This window comes from Pygocentrus nattereri, chromosome 2 (genome assembly GCF_015220715.1).
Source record: "Pygocentrus nattereri isolate fPygNat1 chromosome 2, fPygNat1.pri, whole genome shotgun sequence".
Taxonomy (NCBI): Eukaryota; Metazoa; Chordata; class Actinopteri; order Characiformes; family Serrasalmidae; genus Pygocentrus; species Pygocentrus nattereri.
The window spans coordinates 34,862,106-34,873,858 of NC_051212.1; the positions used below are offsets into that span (position 1 = coordinate 34,862,106).

At 37.7% G+C, this 11,753-nt stretch overlaps 1 protein-coding gene across 1 annotated transcript in view; it reads left to right on the top strand.

Moving 5' to 3' along the window:
* LOC108444459 (tyrosine-protein kinase yes) overlaps positions 1-11,746 on the top strand; it is a 42,800-nt gene extending 31,054 nt beyond the window's left edge. The window contains exons 7-12 of the mRNA XM_017725648.1: positions 2,510-2,665; positions 3,646-3,825; positions 4,694-4,770; positions 5,515-5,668; positions 8,332-8,463; positions 9,852-11,746. Of these exons, the coding sequence (XP_017581137.1) occupies positions 2,510-2,665; positions 3,646-3,825; positions 4,694-4,770; positions 5,515-5,668; positions 8,332-8,463; positions 9,852-10,060 (908 nt within the window). The 3' untranslated portion in view covers positions 10,061-11,746. The remainder of the gene's footprint in view (positions 1-2,509; positions 2,666-3,645; positions 3,826-4,693; positions 4,771-5,514; positions 5,669-8,331; positions 8,464-9,851) is intronic.
* The last annotated feature ends 7 nt before the right edge of the window (positions 11,747-11,753 follow it).

Below are 11,753 nucleotides of genomic sequence, written 5' to 3' on the forward strand. Positions count from 1 at the left end.
GGCATCACAGAGTATTGTAGGAACATGTCAGGAGTAACAAAAGCTGACAACTCAGAAGCTCTAGCAGTTAACAGAAGTTGCCAATAACACTTAAGGAGATCTATTTGGTCAAAAAATGAGCAGAACCAACATTATCAACACAGTCGTCAAAGGGAATGAGCCTGAAACTGTAACGGCATTTAGTTTCCTGTAGAATGTACACAACCTAAACGTACCATCAGGTTTTGTCACGAGCAAACAAGGGGAGCGCCAGGGACTACAACTTGGTACAGTTAACTTATGCTCCAACAAATATTCTACTTCTTTACATATTATTTCACGCTTTGTAGCATTAACCCAATAAGCATGTTGCTTTATTGGGCAGTCAGTCTTTACTTGAATATCGTGGTGAAGAACACTGGTTTGTTTTGGTACTTCACCAAAAAGAGATGGATGCTGGTTAATTAAGGCTGTAATGTCTTCTCGTTGTGGATGTGGCAAATGTCATACTAAAGTTGAGTCAGGGGAATCTAGCTTGGACAGTAGTTCTGAATTTGGCAACGTAGCTTCTAATTGGGCAGCAGAACAGAACTCTAACCCATCATTTTCTTCAAGTGAACTGCTATAAGTTGCACCAGCTGATACAGATACTACAGCTACAGCTTCAGGGCTGTGTGCACTCTCAGGATCAATACCTTTCCCTGGAGAGGTCTCACGCTCATAGTATGGTTTTAACATATTTATATGACAAACTCTGGACTTACATCTACGATCAGGGGTGCTGACAACGTAATCAACCTCGCTCAGCTTTTCTTTGATGACGTACGGGCCAGTAAACCTGGAAGACATAGTGGAACCAAGGACAGGTAGAAGTACCAATACTTTATCACCGACACTAAATTCACGGACTACAGTTTTTGTATCATATGAACATTTCATTTTGCCTGTGATTTGCAAAGCATATCTTTGGCCAGGGTACAAGCCCGATGCCAATGCTCATGGAAGGAACTGACATAATCCAAAACATTCACGTGCACGTTGGGCAGGTCAACCTCAAAAGACTCCTTAAGCACCTTCATTGGCCCACGTACTGAATGACCAAAAACCAACTTGGCTGGACTACACTGCAAAGACTCCTGTTTAGCTTCTCGGGCAACAAATAAAACTAAAGGCACCCCCTCATCCCAGTCCTTCTCACTGTCGAAACAGTATCTCTGCAACATTGATTTTAAGGACTGATGAAATCGCTCTAATGCTCCTTGTGACTCAGGGTGGTAAGGGCTGGACATTTCATGTTTAACTTTCAATAATTGCATAACCTCTCTCCACTCTCTCCAAAGCCTTATCAAACACTACACAGGTAAATTAGCACACTCCAAAGCTTTATCAAACACTACACAGGTAAATTAGCATACTCCAAAGACACTATACAGGTAAATGGCCACACTCTCTGATGCCTTATCAGTCTCTATTCAAGTGACTGACCACCCTCTTCAAAGCCTTATCAAACACTACACAGGTAAATGACCACTCTCTCTAAAGCCTTATCAAAGACTGATGTGTATCATAGTAACACAGCAGATTGTTGTGGTGACAGCACAGATGGAGGAGATTTAACAGTGATAGTATCAGCAGAAAGAAGGACAGCATGTGTCTACCTCTAATGCCAAAGGCATTACTTACCACTACTGCTTATAATTCTTACACTATATAGCCAAAAGTATGTGGATGCCTGCCAAATGCGATGAACTTGTTAGACAACTTGTTCCAAAACTTTAATACATAGTTGGCCCCTCCTCCACACCAAACTCATCAAAAGATGTCTTTATGGACTTTACTTTGAGTACGGAGGCACAGTCCTGCTGGAACAGAAAAGGTTCTTCCCCAAACTTTTGCCAGAAAGATGGAAGCATTATTGCATTTTTGATTGCTGTAGCATTAACATTAAACCTTACTGGAACTAAAGGGCCTAGACCATTTCCTAAAAAGACAAGGCCCTAGACCATTATCCCTCCTCCACCAAACTTTACTGCTGGCACTGTGCACTCTGGTAGGTAGCGTTCTCTTGGTATCCACTAAATCCAGATTTATCTATCAGACTACCAGATAGTGAAGTATGATTCATCATTCCAGAGAACATATTTCCACTGCATGAAGTCCAATAGCAGTGTACTTTACACCACTCAAGCTTAAGCCTTGCATTGCACATTCTGACCAGACTACAAAAAAATCATTTTAATGACTTATTTTGAAGGTAGGAGGAAACTTTGAAGTAAATCTTACTTGGTGGGTAGGCTGTTTGAATTCTGAATGCAGAATTGAATTGAATGCAGAATTAAGTCTAGTGTCTAATGTTACTGCTACTCACAGACAGAAGAACAGCATTATTGCCAATTTTCCAGTGTCACTTGTTGACACAGTCTGAAACAGTGTGATAGTGTAATGTATGGCAGTGCAGTGATGTTAAATCTATTTTAAAGTTATATATCTCACTAACTTTCTTAGTCGTTCTCTCTCTCTCCTGCTGCAGCCCATGCAGACGGTCTGTGTCACAGGTTGACAGGAGTGTGTCCAACGGTGCGGCCACACACACAGGGTTTGGCTAAGGATGCATGGGAGATATCCAGAGACTCGCTCTCTCTGGAGGTTAAACTGGGCCAGGGCTGCTTTGGAGAAGTCTGGATGGGTAAGATGTTGAGCTGAACACATCTGTACATATATCCTGTACAAAAGAAAGACCTGAGTAAAGAAAGCATGGCTTTATCAGATTCAGCTTTGTCAATGTATGGTAAGGCTTACGTATGAAACACAATGTATTTGTGTAACTACCTGTACAGTACTGTTCATCTACTACATGTATGCAACCAAATCACTTTTTATACTATTTTTTTGTACGCAATAACTTTAAGAAATGTAATTTTATAAATAACGCTACAAAATATATTTTTAGACACCTTACAATAGGTTAACCTACAATAGGCCTAGGCTAATACCTTATTGCACTCCTTTATACTTCATCTTAATATCATGTCGTTTCTCTTCAGTCCTCTGCATTTACCTGTGTTCTGTTATTTTATAAAAATTCACTTAATATTCTATGTATATAAATGTATTATTTTTGTAAATCTAAATCTTTCAACTTCACTTAAATTAAATTAAAAAAGATCTCATTAAAAACAACATTGCTGTAACAGACTGTAGAACAATGTAAATATTATTTTCACAAGTTGAAATTTAGGAACTAATCTTTGTCACAGCCACCTCCAAATAGAAGGTACCCTATAGATGTGACTTAATGCCTTGGTTTTAAATAAAGCATAGTATAGTACAGAGCATAGCTTAGTAACTACCAAGCAAACAGTCACTACAGAAATTTTAGCAAGTGTTATGATTGGTTTGTTAGTGACATAATGGAATGTTCAATCATAATAAACATAATGAAGGTATAGAGTCATTCAAAACAGAAGGATTTGGTGTGAAGTCCAGGTCCAAATCAGTTAAAAATCCGAAATGTGTTTTCAACTCTGGCTTTGAAACAATTCAGAATGATCCATATATTCAGAATATTGTTTCTTGTATGTAATTTATTTTAATCTTTTGTTTACTTGTTTTGGATTATTTTCTATTTACCACATAACTTTCATGTCTGTGCTCTCTCTGGCTCAGGCACCTGGAAGGGCAGCACTAAAGTAGCAGTGAAGACACTGAAGCCTGGCACCATGTCTCCAGAAGCTTTTCTCCAGGAAGCTCAAATCATGAAGAAACTTCGACATGACAAACTGGTGCAGCTCTATGCTGTAGTGTCCCAGGAACCCATTTACATAGTGACAGAGTACATGAGCAAAGGTGTAGTGTCTCTCACACATGAGCCTTACACATATACTTACAAAGATCCACTCTTATATCTGCATGTCTTCAAAGACTTAGCTCTCAGCAATAAGGCACCAGTACACATAATGCTATATATCTAATTAATAAGATTTTCTGCCAACACTGAAATCAGTCATATAGTATATTAACACCCTTTTTGAAGGGTTTACTTGACCAGATGAGGCCAGAATGGAAATGATATCATGAAGATGTAATGATGCTGAAGGCATAGAGACATACAACTGAGAAGATAATATTTTGTTTTAAATTTTTTGCTGAATGATAACTTGATATTGATATTGATCTTGATATTGATATTAGGCCTCCTTTGATATTGATTGAACCAGGCTACATTACGGTAGGTTTGGATTTATACTAGTCGTCTTAAGATTTTTTTTATAAAACAGAACACTAATATTACATGCTGAAGGCTGTTGGAGGGAGGACAGATAGAGATCTTCGCATCTCACAAAACTGATTGGTATGCATGTGGTCATGGTAATAAAGAACCCCTTTAATGCCAAAATGTTCCCAGGAGAACATGAACAGCAGGAGAGCTTTGACAGCCTCTTTAAGTAATACTTTGACAAGATTCTGGAGCGACTCCAAAACTGTGGCAATGGTCCTCTTTATGAGACTTTTGTCTTTCCTTCTATCACACACTTGTCCTTTTTATTTGTTTAAGTATTCATGTATTTATTTTGGAGAGCAGTAGGTTACTTACATCAGTAATACATACATTAATAAAAAAGAGAAAAAAGACCAGACTTCAGCTGAATTTCAGTGTTCAAGTCATTCATTCTTTTGTATTTCAGTTTGGTCACCATTTTTGTTTTTTTCTCAGGCAGTCTTCTGGATTTTGTCAAAGAAGGGGAAGGGAAACTCTTAAAGCTTCCGCAGCTAGTGGACATGGCAGCACAGGTAAAACTCAAGCAATGGCCATTCTTTTTGCATACATCTGTTTAAACCTGTTCAAAATAACCAAATATCACAAAACAACAAAAGATCACTGTTAATGCCATTAATAATAGTTTTAGTAGCAGTAGCAGTAGTAGTAGTGACAATGACAGTCATAGTACTAGTAGCAGCATGAGTAATAGTATTCGGTTTAAAAATTAGAATCACTTGTCATGTTAAGAACTCTGTTATTTTCTTTTTATTGAAAACATACATGTCACTTTTTGCTGTATTTGTGTATATTCGCAGTCATTCTAATGATGGGTGTTTTTACACACAAAAACATACTTATTGCTGCTATAAGTGGTTTTAAATATTGTGCTTGGGTCTTTGGCACAGTTCTGTACACATCAACCAGCCACTTCATTAAGTGCACCTCTTTGTTTCTTCATTGTCCATTTTATGTGCACCACTTACTATGCAGATGCACTTTGTAGTTCTACAATTACAGACTGTAGTCCATCTGTTTCATAATAAATATTCTGTAACTGTATTCTGCAGTTTTGCAGGTGGACAAGAACATTTTCTCATTATGTTATTATGGCCCCAAGTTTGGTATAGGGACGAAGTATCTCAGCAATATTCTTGAAATCTTCAGTTCATTAGAGCACAGTTACTGCAGCTCCACCCCGTTACAGAAATAATACATGTAGAGTATGATTTGACTCATCACTGACTTATTGGTATCTGCGTATTTATCCTGAGCAGACCTCTGATGGCATGGCATTTATCGAGAGGATGAACTATATCCACAGAGACCTGCGTGCTGCCAATATTCTGGTCACTGACAACATGGTGTGTAAGATCGCTGACTTCGGCTTGGCCAGACTCATCGAGGACAATGAGTATACAGCCAGACAGGGTCAGCCAAGCCATCTGTCTTGTCTGTCTGTCTGTCTTCCTTACTGTTTACTCATTTTCTATTTTTGTCTCTCGCTTTTTGTGCTCTTGACATCCATCCATTTTTCCATTCTATGCATCTGCTAGTTTACCATAGTTTTCATCTCACATTTAAACTTACCAATGGATTTAGTGATGTTGTCTCTGAGGCTCAAGCTGCTCTGATTGCATGCAGCCAGGTACTCCATGAGCCAAAGTCATATTACATTCGCAGTCTGTGTAGGTCTGCCATGAGTAAAATCTATATTAGTGAAAAGAAGTCAGATGTTGGGGGGACCACATACGTGTTTGATTATAGTTGCATTGTTCTGCACCAAGGAGTCTTCACTGTGCCAGCCACAGCGTCTGCAAAACAGCCTACACAAAAGTATCAGTGCCCAGTTTTAAGAGGAGAATATAATAAATCTACTAAGATCACTCTAGCAGTACCCATAGCAAAAATATGGTACCTTTATCATAAGTAAACAGAAAATGCACACAAATACAATCTATTATTCCCTTTTTGGGTAATGATTCACTTATTGCATTAAGTTTAATATGAAGCATTATTAGCTTCATGCACTCCTATCGTTAGAGTATTGTATTGTTTTTGGATAGTGGTGACAAATGTATTCAGTAATTTCTTTTTTAGACAGGTGGCCATCCAGTAACTTTAGTAGGACAGTGTCACTTTGCAATCTAATGTGGCAGCACTGGAATAGTAAATTAACATTAAGGTATTTGTTAGGTTTCATCACTGGAAGGCAGAGTGACGTGGATCGTTTTGACAAAATGGTTCAAAGTTGGAGTTGAAAACATATTTTGTACTTTTAACCAACTTGGACTTTAATCCGTTGGCTTTCAGTGAGCAATATTCATTTTACTAGAACAAATGATTTAACATTCTATTTTGTCACTACCAAAATAATCAAAATACTACAGAAACTATAATAAATGTTTCAGTAGTGACTGTCTCGACAGTGACAATTTTGGCTAATTTTGAGCAGAACTCAAAAATGCTAGGCAGTACATGTCTAGGAAATACAGCTTTGAACAGTTGTACACACATAAAATTATAATTTTTTTCATTAAAACGCAGAAGGTTTGCTTTGTTGCAGAAAATATGTGTTTCAGTAGTGACAATAATCACTGATTTTCAGACTGTGACACATTTAATTCAAAACAGTGGGATCTAACTGCTCACCACGTGGAAATGAGGAACACTCACTAGACTAAAATGCAGGGATGTGGCTGAAATAAGGCTCCTGCTATTTATTAAAACTCTTTGTAATTAAATAGTGACATTAAAACATGAGACAGCATTTTTTGAATAATAACAATAATAATAAAAAATATATATTTTTAGGGGTGAAGGTTGAGGACAGCCACCTCCTCACAGAACGTACCCCTGATGATTTTGTATATATTTAGCTTATTAGCATCTCATTTAATGCTTTTGATTTAAATAGATCATAACCCTTGTACATATCTAAGATCAACGTTTTTTAAATAGCTTTTTTTTACTGTGGAACTGCCGTTTGAACTAATTCAGTGGAGTGGTTCATACGCAGTCCAACAATTTGGTAAAACACCAGTCTTTGTGTTTTAACAGAACTGCTAGGAACTTTCTTTATTATATTACATCTCGCTTATCTGAAACATGAGTGCCTTAACTTGAGTGTGCTGACAAAACGTGTTGTTAATGATGTAATTGAGAAGTCAGAGGTAGCACCTTTGTCTTAGTAACTGGGCTAATGCTACTCTAACTCCTCTAGCTGCTCCAGCTAATGCTAGCTAGTTCCCAAAACAGTGAAAATATATTTCTCAGTCAAACTAATATGTTGCCACATCATCCACTGGGGAGAAAAGACTTCATGTTTATGACAGGTCTTCATCAGCATCCAACATTGTATCTGTTAGCTCAAGTGTTAGCTTTATAGCTCATCTGAAGAGGCAGACTCCTTTACTCATTTGATACAAAAACCTACTGACTTTCCTTGGCTACTTCTGAATAATAAAATATGTTTTTCTCCTTTATCATGCAACATATTTATTACCTTCCCTGCAGTAGACTAGTCTGAAATACAGAAATACAGAATGCACATGCCTAGCAGCCTATAACAAGATAGACATAAATGTTTTGCCAGAATGCACTTAGAGTAAAGGAGAGTCCATTAAAAAGGAGACATGTGGGCCAACAGCGGGGTTAATCCAGCTGTTCATGGAGTATTAGTGCAGAATTGGCACATAGAACAGCTGCTTAGACACACAACAAGCTCAGTCTTTTTCACTCTCGTGATTAGGCCGAAGTAAAAAAATCCAAGGGTTGTTTCTCAGGAGCTGAATTTCAGATACAGGAAAAAAAAACTTGCTGATGTCTTACACTGATTATGAAACTGCCCTTAACCATGTCTAGCAGAGGTAAATTAGATTAAGAGGAGATCTTATTTAGAATATTTCTTTCCTCTTGCATTAATACAGAATTCAGTTGATGTGTCACAGGTCTATGTGTTTATATTGCATATTTTATAGCAGCTCTTCAGCAGTATTGTGGATCTGGAACTGTTTCCTAAAAAGCTTTTAAATTATGAAAATGATCTTTCCTCTCTCTAACTGGTGTGTCCCTTGTTGTTTCACACTGTCTAGGTGCTAAGTTCCCTATTAAATGGACAGCTCCTGAGGCTGCTCTCTATGGCAGATTCAGCATTAAATCTGATGTGTGGTCTTTTGGTATTCTGCTCACTGAACTTGTCACCAAGGGAAGAGTCCCTTACCCAGGTAAGTGAAGTAGTTACATATAAAGCAGCTAACTTCTCATTGCTGTTGTTGTATCAAATAGTAACTTGATGAGAGAAGCCTCTTAAAGCCTCTGACTTGTTATGTTTTTCTTCTAGCTATTATCTGTAGTTTTTGCTGTGTTTTTACTATGAATAAGATAAAGATGCTGTTGAGAGATTTTTGAAACAACTCTTTTTGGAATTGAGATGGGTGGGACTTAATTTGGCGCAGGTGACATCAGATCTGCCAAAGTACCAGTCAGAGTTAGAAATAAGTAACATCAGATACTCGCACTACACTCCCTCATATAAATGTTATTAGAGGTTATTAACTTCATTTACAAGAGTTGGCTGCAAACTATAATTAGATCTCTAAAATTTTTATTAGACAGCCATTTTGCATTTATTACACACTATTCAGAGCATGGTTGAGAAGAGCGAAGTGGTCTATTTTTCTGTGTGGGGGCTCTTCAAACACTGATGATCCTACAGAGCATTTATCTACATATCTATTAAATTTCTCTATAATGCTTTGAATGTAACACTGGTAAACATTTTTTTTGTGTCATATATAGATGACAGCAACATTGGGCCTCATTCACCAACTGTTCTCAAGAAGAACTTTTTAAAACCCACTTACAAAGATTTTGACAATTTTGAATTTTTTTTTTTCTTTGTGGTTTGTTCTTAGGTAAGAACAGAATCTACACACACTCGAAAGCACCAAGGTGTGAACAGTTCTGTGCTTAAAGAACACATCAATCATCAATCTGACAAAAACTTCTTAAGACTTTTCTCACAAAAAAAGTTAAGAAAACTTATTGGCGAATGAGGCCCAATGTTTTTGGTAGCACATTAAGAATTTGCTTCTGCTCATACACATGCAGTTAAGTGAAAAACAATAACTCCTTCAGAAATGCTGATGACAGTGAATAGCCTTTATGCTAATTGCTATGTGTGTGTGTCACAGCAACTGACTTCTACATTTTTTTTCTCTCTCTTTCTCTCCCACAACACACACACACATACACACCCCATCATCCTCTTTATTTTTTTTTAATGGATTAGTTGAATCCATCTGTCTGCTGTTCTCTCTCTCTCTCTCTCTCTCTCTCTCTCTCTCTCTCTCTCTCTCTCTCGCACGCACACACACACATACATACACTCCCACAAACACATCTGCTGTTTCGCTTTGTCTCGCAGTTAAGTACTCAGATTAATACAAATGTCAAAGGACCATCTCTAACATTTCTCCTTTTCTTTCTGCATCTCTCTCTCTTTTCTACTGTCTCTCTCCCACTGTCTCTGTCTTTCTCCTTCTTTGTCCCGCTGTCTCCCCTCCTCTGTCTCTTTTCCCGTGCTCTCTTTCTTTCTCTCTCATTCTCTCAGGTATGGTGAATAGAGAGGTGTTGGAGCAGGTGGAGCGTGGGTATCGTATGCCGTGTCCTCCAGCCTGTCCAGCTTCTCTTCATGAGCTGATGCTGCAGTGTTGGAGGAGAGAGCCGGACGAGAGGCCCACGTTCGACTACATAAAGGGCTTTTTAGAGGACTACTTTACCGCAACAGAGCCACAATACCAGCCTGAAGAAGAGCTCTAAAACACACGCACAAGCTCTTATTTCCTAACTGTTGCAACTGCAGCACGAAGTCGGTTACCAAAAACAACAATTTCAGTGCATTTCCTTGTACTTACCTAGGAAAAGAAAATGTGTTACTTTGAAACTCACTTATAATAGAAGCCATTGGGCAGTTGCTAAATCCATCAGTAAGCGTTTATGCAAAATGTATTTATCTTTTATGCTTTTTTCACTTGAAGATGACAATAAATGAAGGTGTAAATCTGTATAATTTGTTCGTTCAGAGACGGGACTAGTTTGTAGTAATACATAACCAGAGTAGTGTTGGAGGTGGAGTTTTCAGTCCTGACGGACTGCGTATGGGTACCAGAAGCGAAAGTAACCGATCTCGTTTTTTGCTATGTTGCTTCAGTGTTCTAAAATTCAATAAAACGTCAGGACAACTGCTCTGGTAAGACATTTATCATGTAATGGCAGTAGTTTTGAATTGATGTAATATAGGCACATTTCAAAAGTTTGCTCATGGAATTCAGCAACATCCAAATAACTTATGTTAGAAATGAGTTCACCCAGTGGGTTTCCAGTGTTTTTTCTAAGAACAAGGAAATGTGCTGTAAATATTGGTCATGATAACTGACTGTACAGTCAAGGTCCAGCAGATACAAATAAAGTTAAAATATGCTGGAATGGAATGGATATAGAACAATACTCAAGCACATCAACAACTCTAGCCAAGAAAAAAGCATCTATTGGAATCATTTATAACTGCTGCATCATGAAGCCATTCAGAATGATCGTTGTTTGACCGGTGCCAGAGAAAGACGGTGGGTCATCCCTAACATGCACATTTTAAGCATTGTCACTGATATTTAAACAGAATCAGTGGACTGGTTTAATTCCTCTCTGTAGAAAAGCGAATGACTGTTTTTACATGAGAATACAAATGACTGTTTGGCACATTTCTTAGTAGAATTTTTTCCTCTGCAGGCACAGTGCTGGTCACTCCATCTGCTGGGGGATTTTTGTATATCCTGTACTAATCATTGCTACAGAGTTAATGCTTTTCAGCTTCAGTGTTGCTAACGGAACTGAACAATACTTACAGTTTCTTTTTGTTTATTGGTTTCGTTAAAGGCTGAAGGCCCTACACAGTTATTTTAGCCCTTTACCTTAGCACTAGCTGTCTTGTAAATTCTCTAATAAGCTTTGGTTTTACCCTGCAAGACCCTTAATGCCTATGTCCCTGTCTTTCTCCTGGTTGTTGTCTCATGTCACTATGAGTGACAGTTTTAAATCCAAGTATTCAGAATGTGCCACCTGCAAAAATAATTAAATAAATAAATAAATGACTGTCAAGAAGAGGTAGTCAGCACAAACAATGGTGTGGACTTTTCTGTTAGTGAGACTAATCCCACATAGACCTATAAAAAAATTGCTGAAGAACCAGAAAGTGTTCTAAGGAAGAAAAAATTGGCCGAAACATTCTGAGGAAAATACATGACCAGAACACTTAGAACAATTTCATAAATTAAATACCACTGTAAATATCAGGTAAATAGGGTATAGGTTGGCTCTATATGTTTACAAGGAAATCATAATTTGCTGAATAGACTATAGTATATAAATGAATTGAGACCCTGTAAACTGAAATAAAAACTGAATGTACATCTTTAAAATGTGTATTTTAAATAAAGGCCCTGTCGTGTACTTTTGT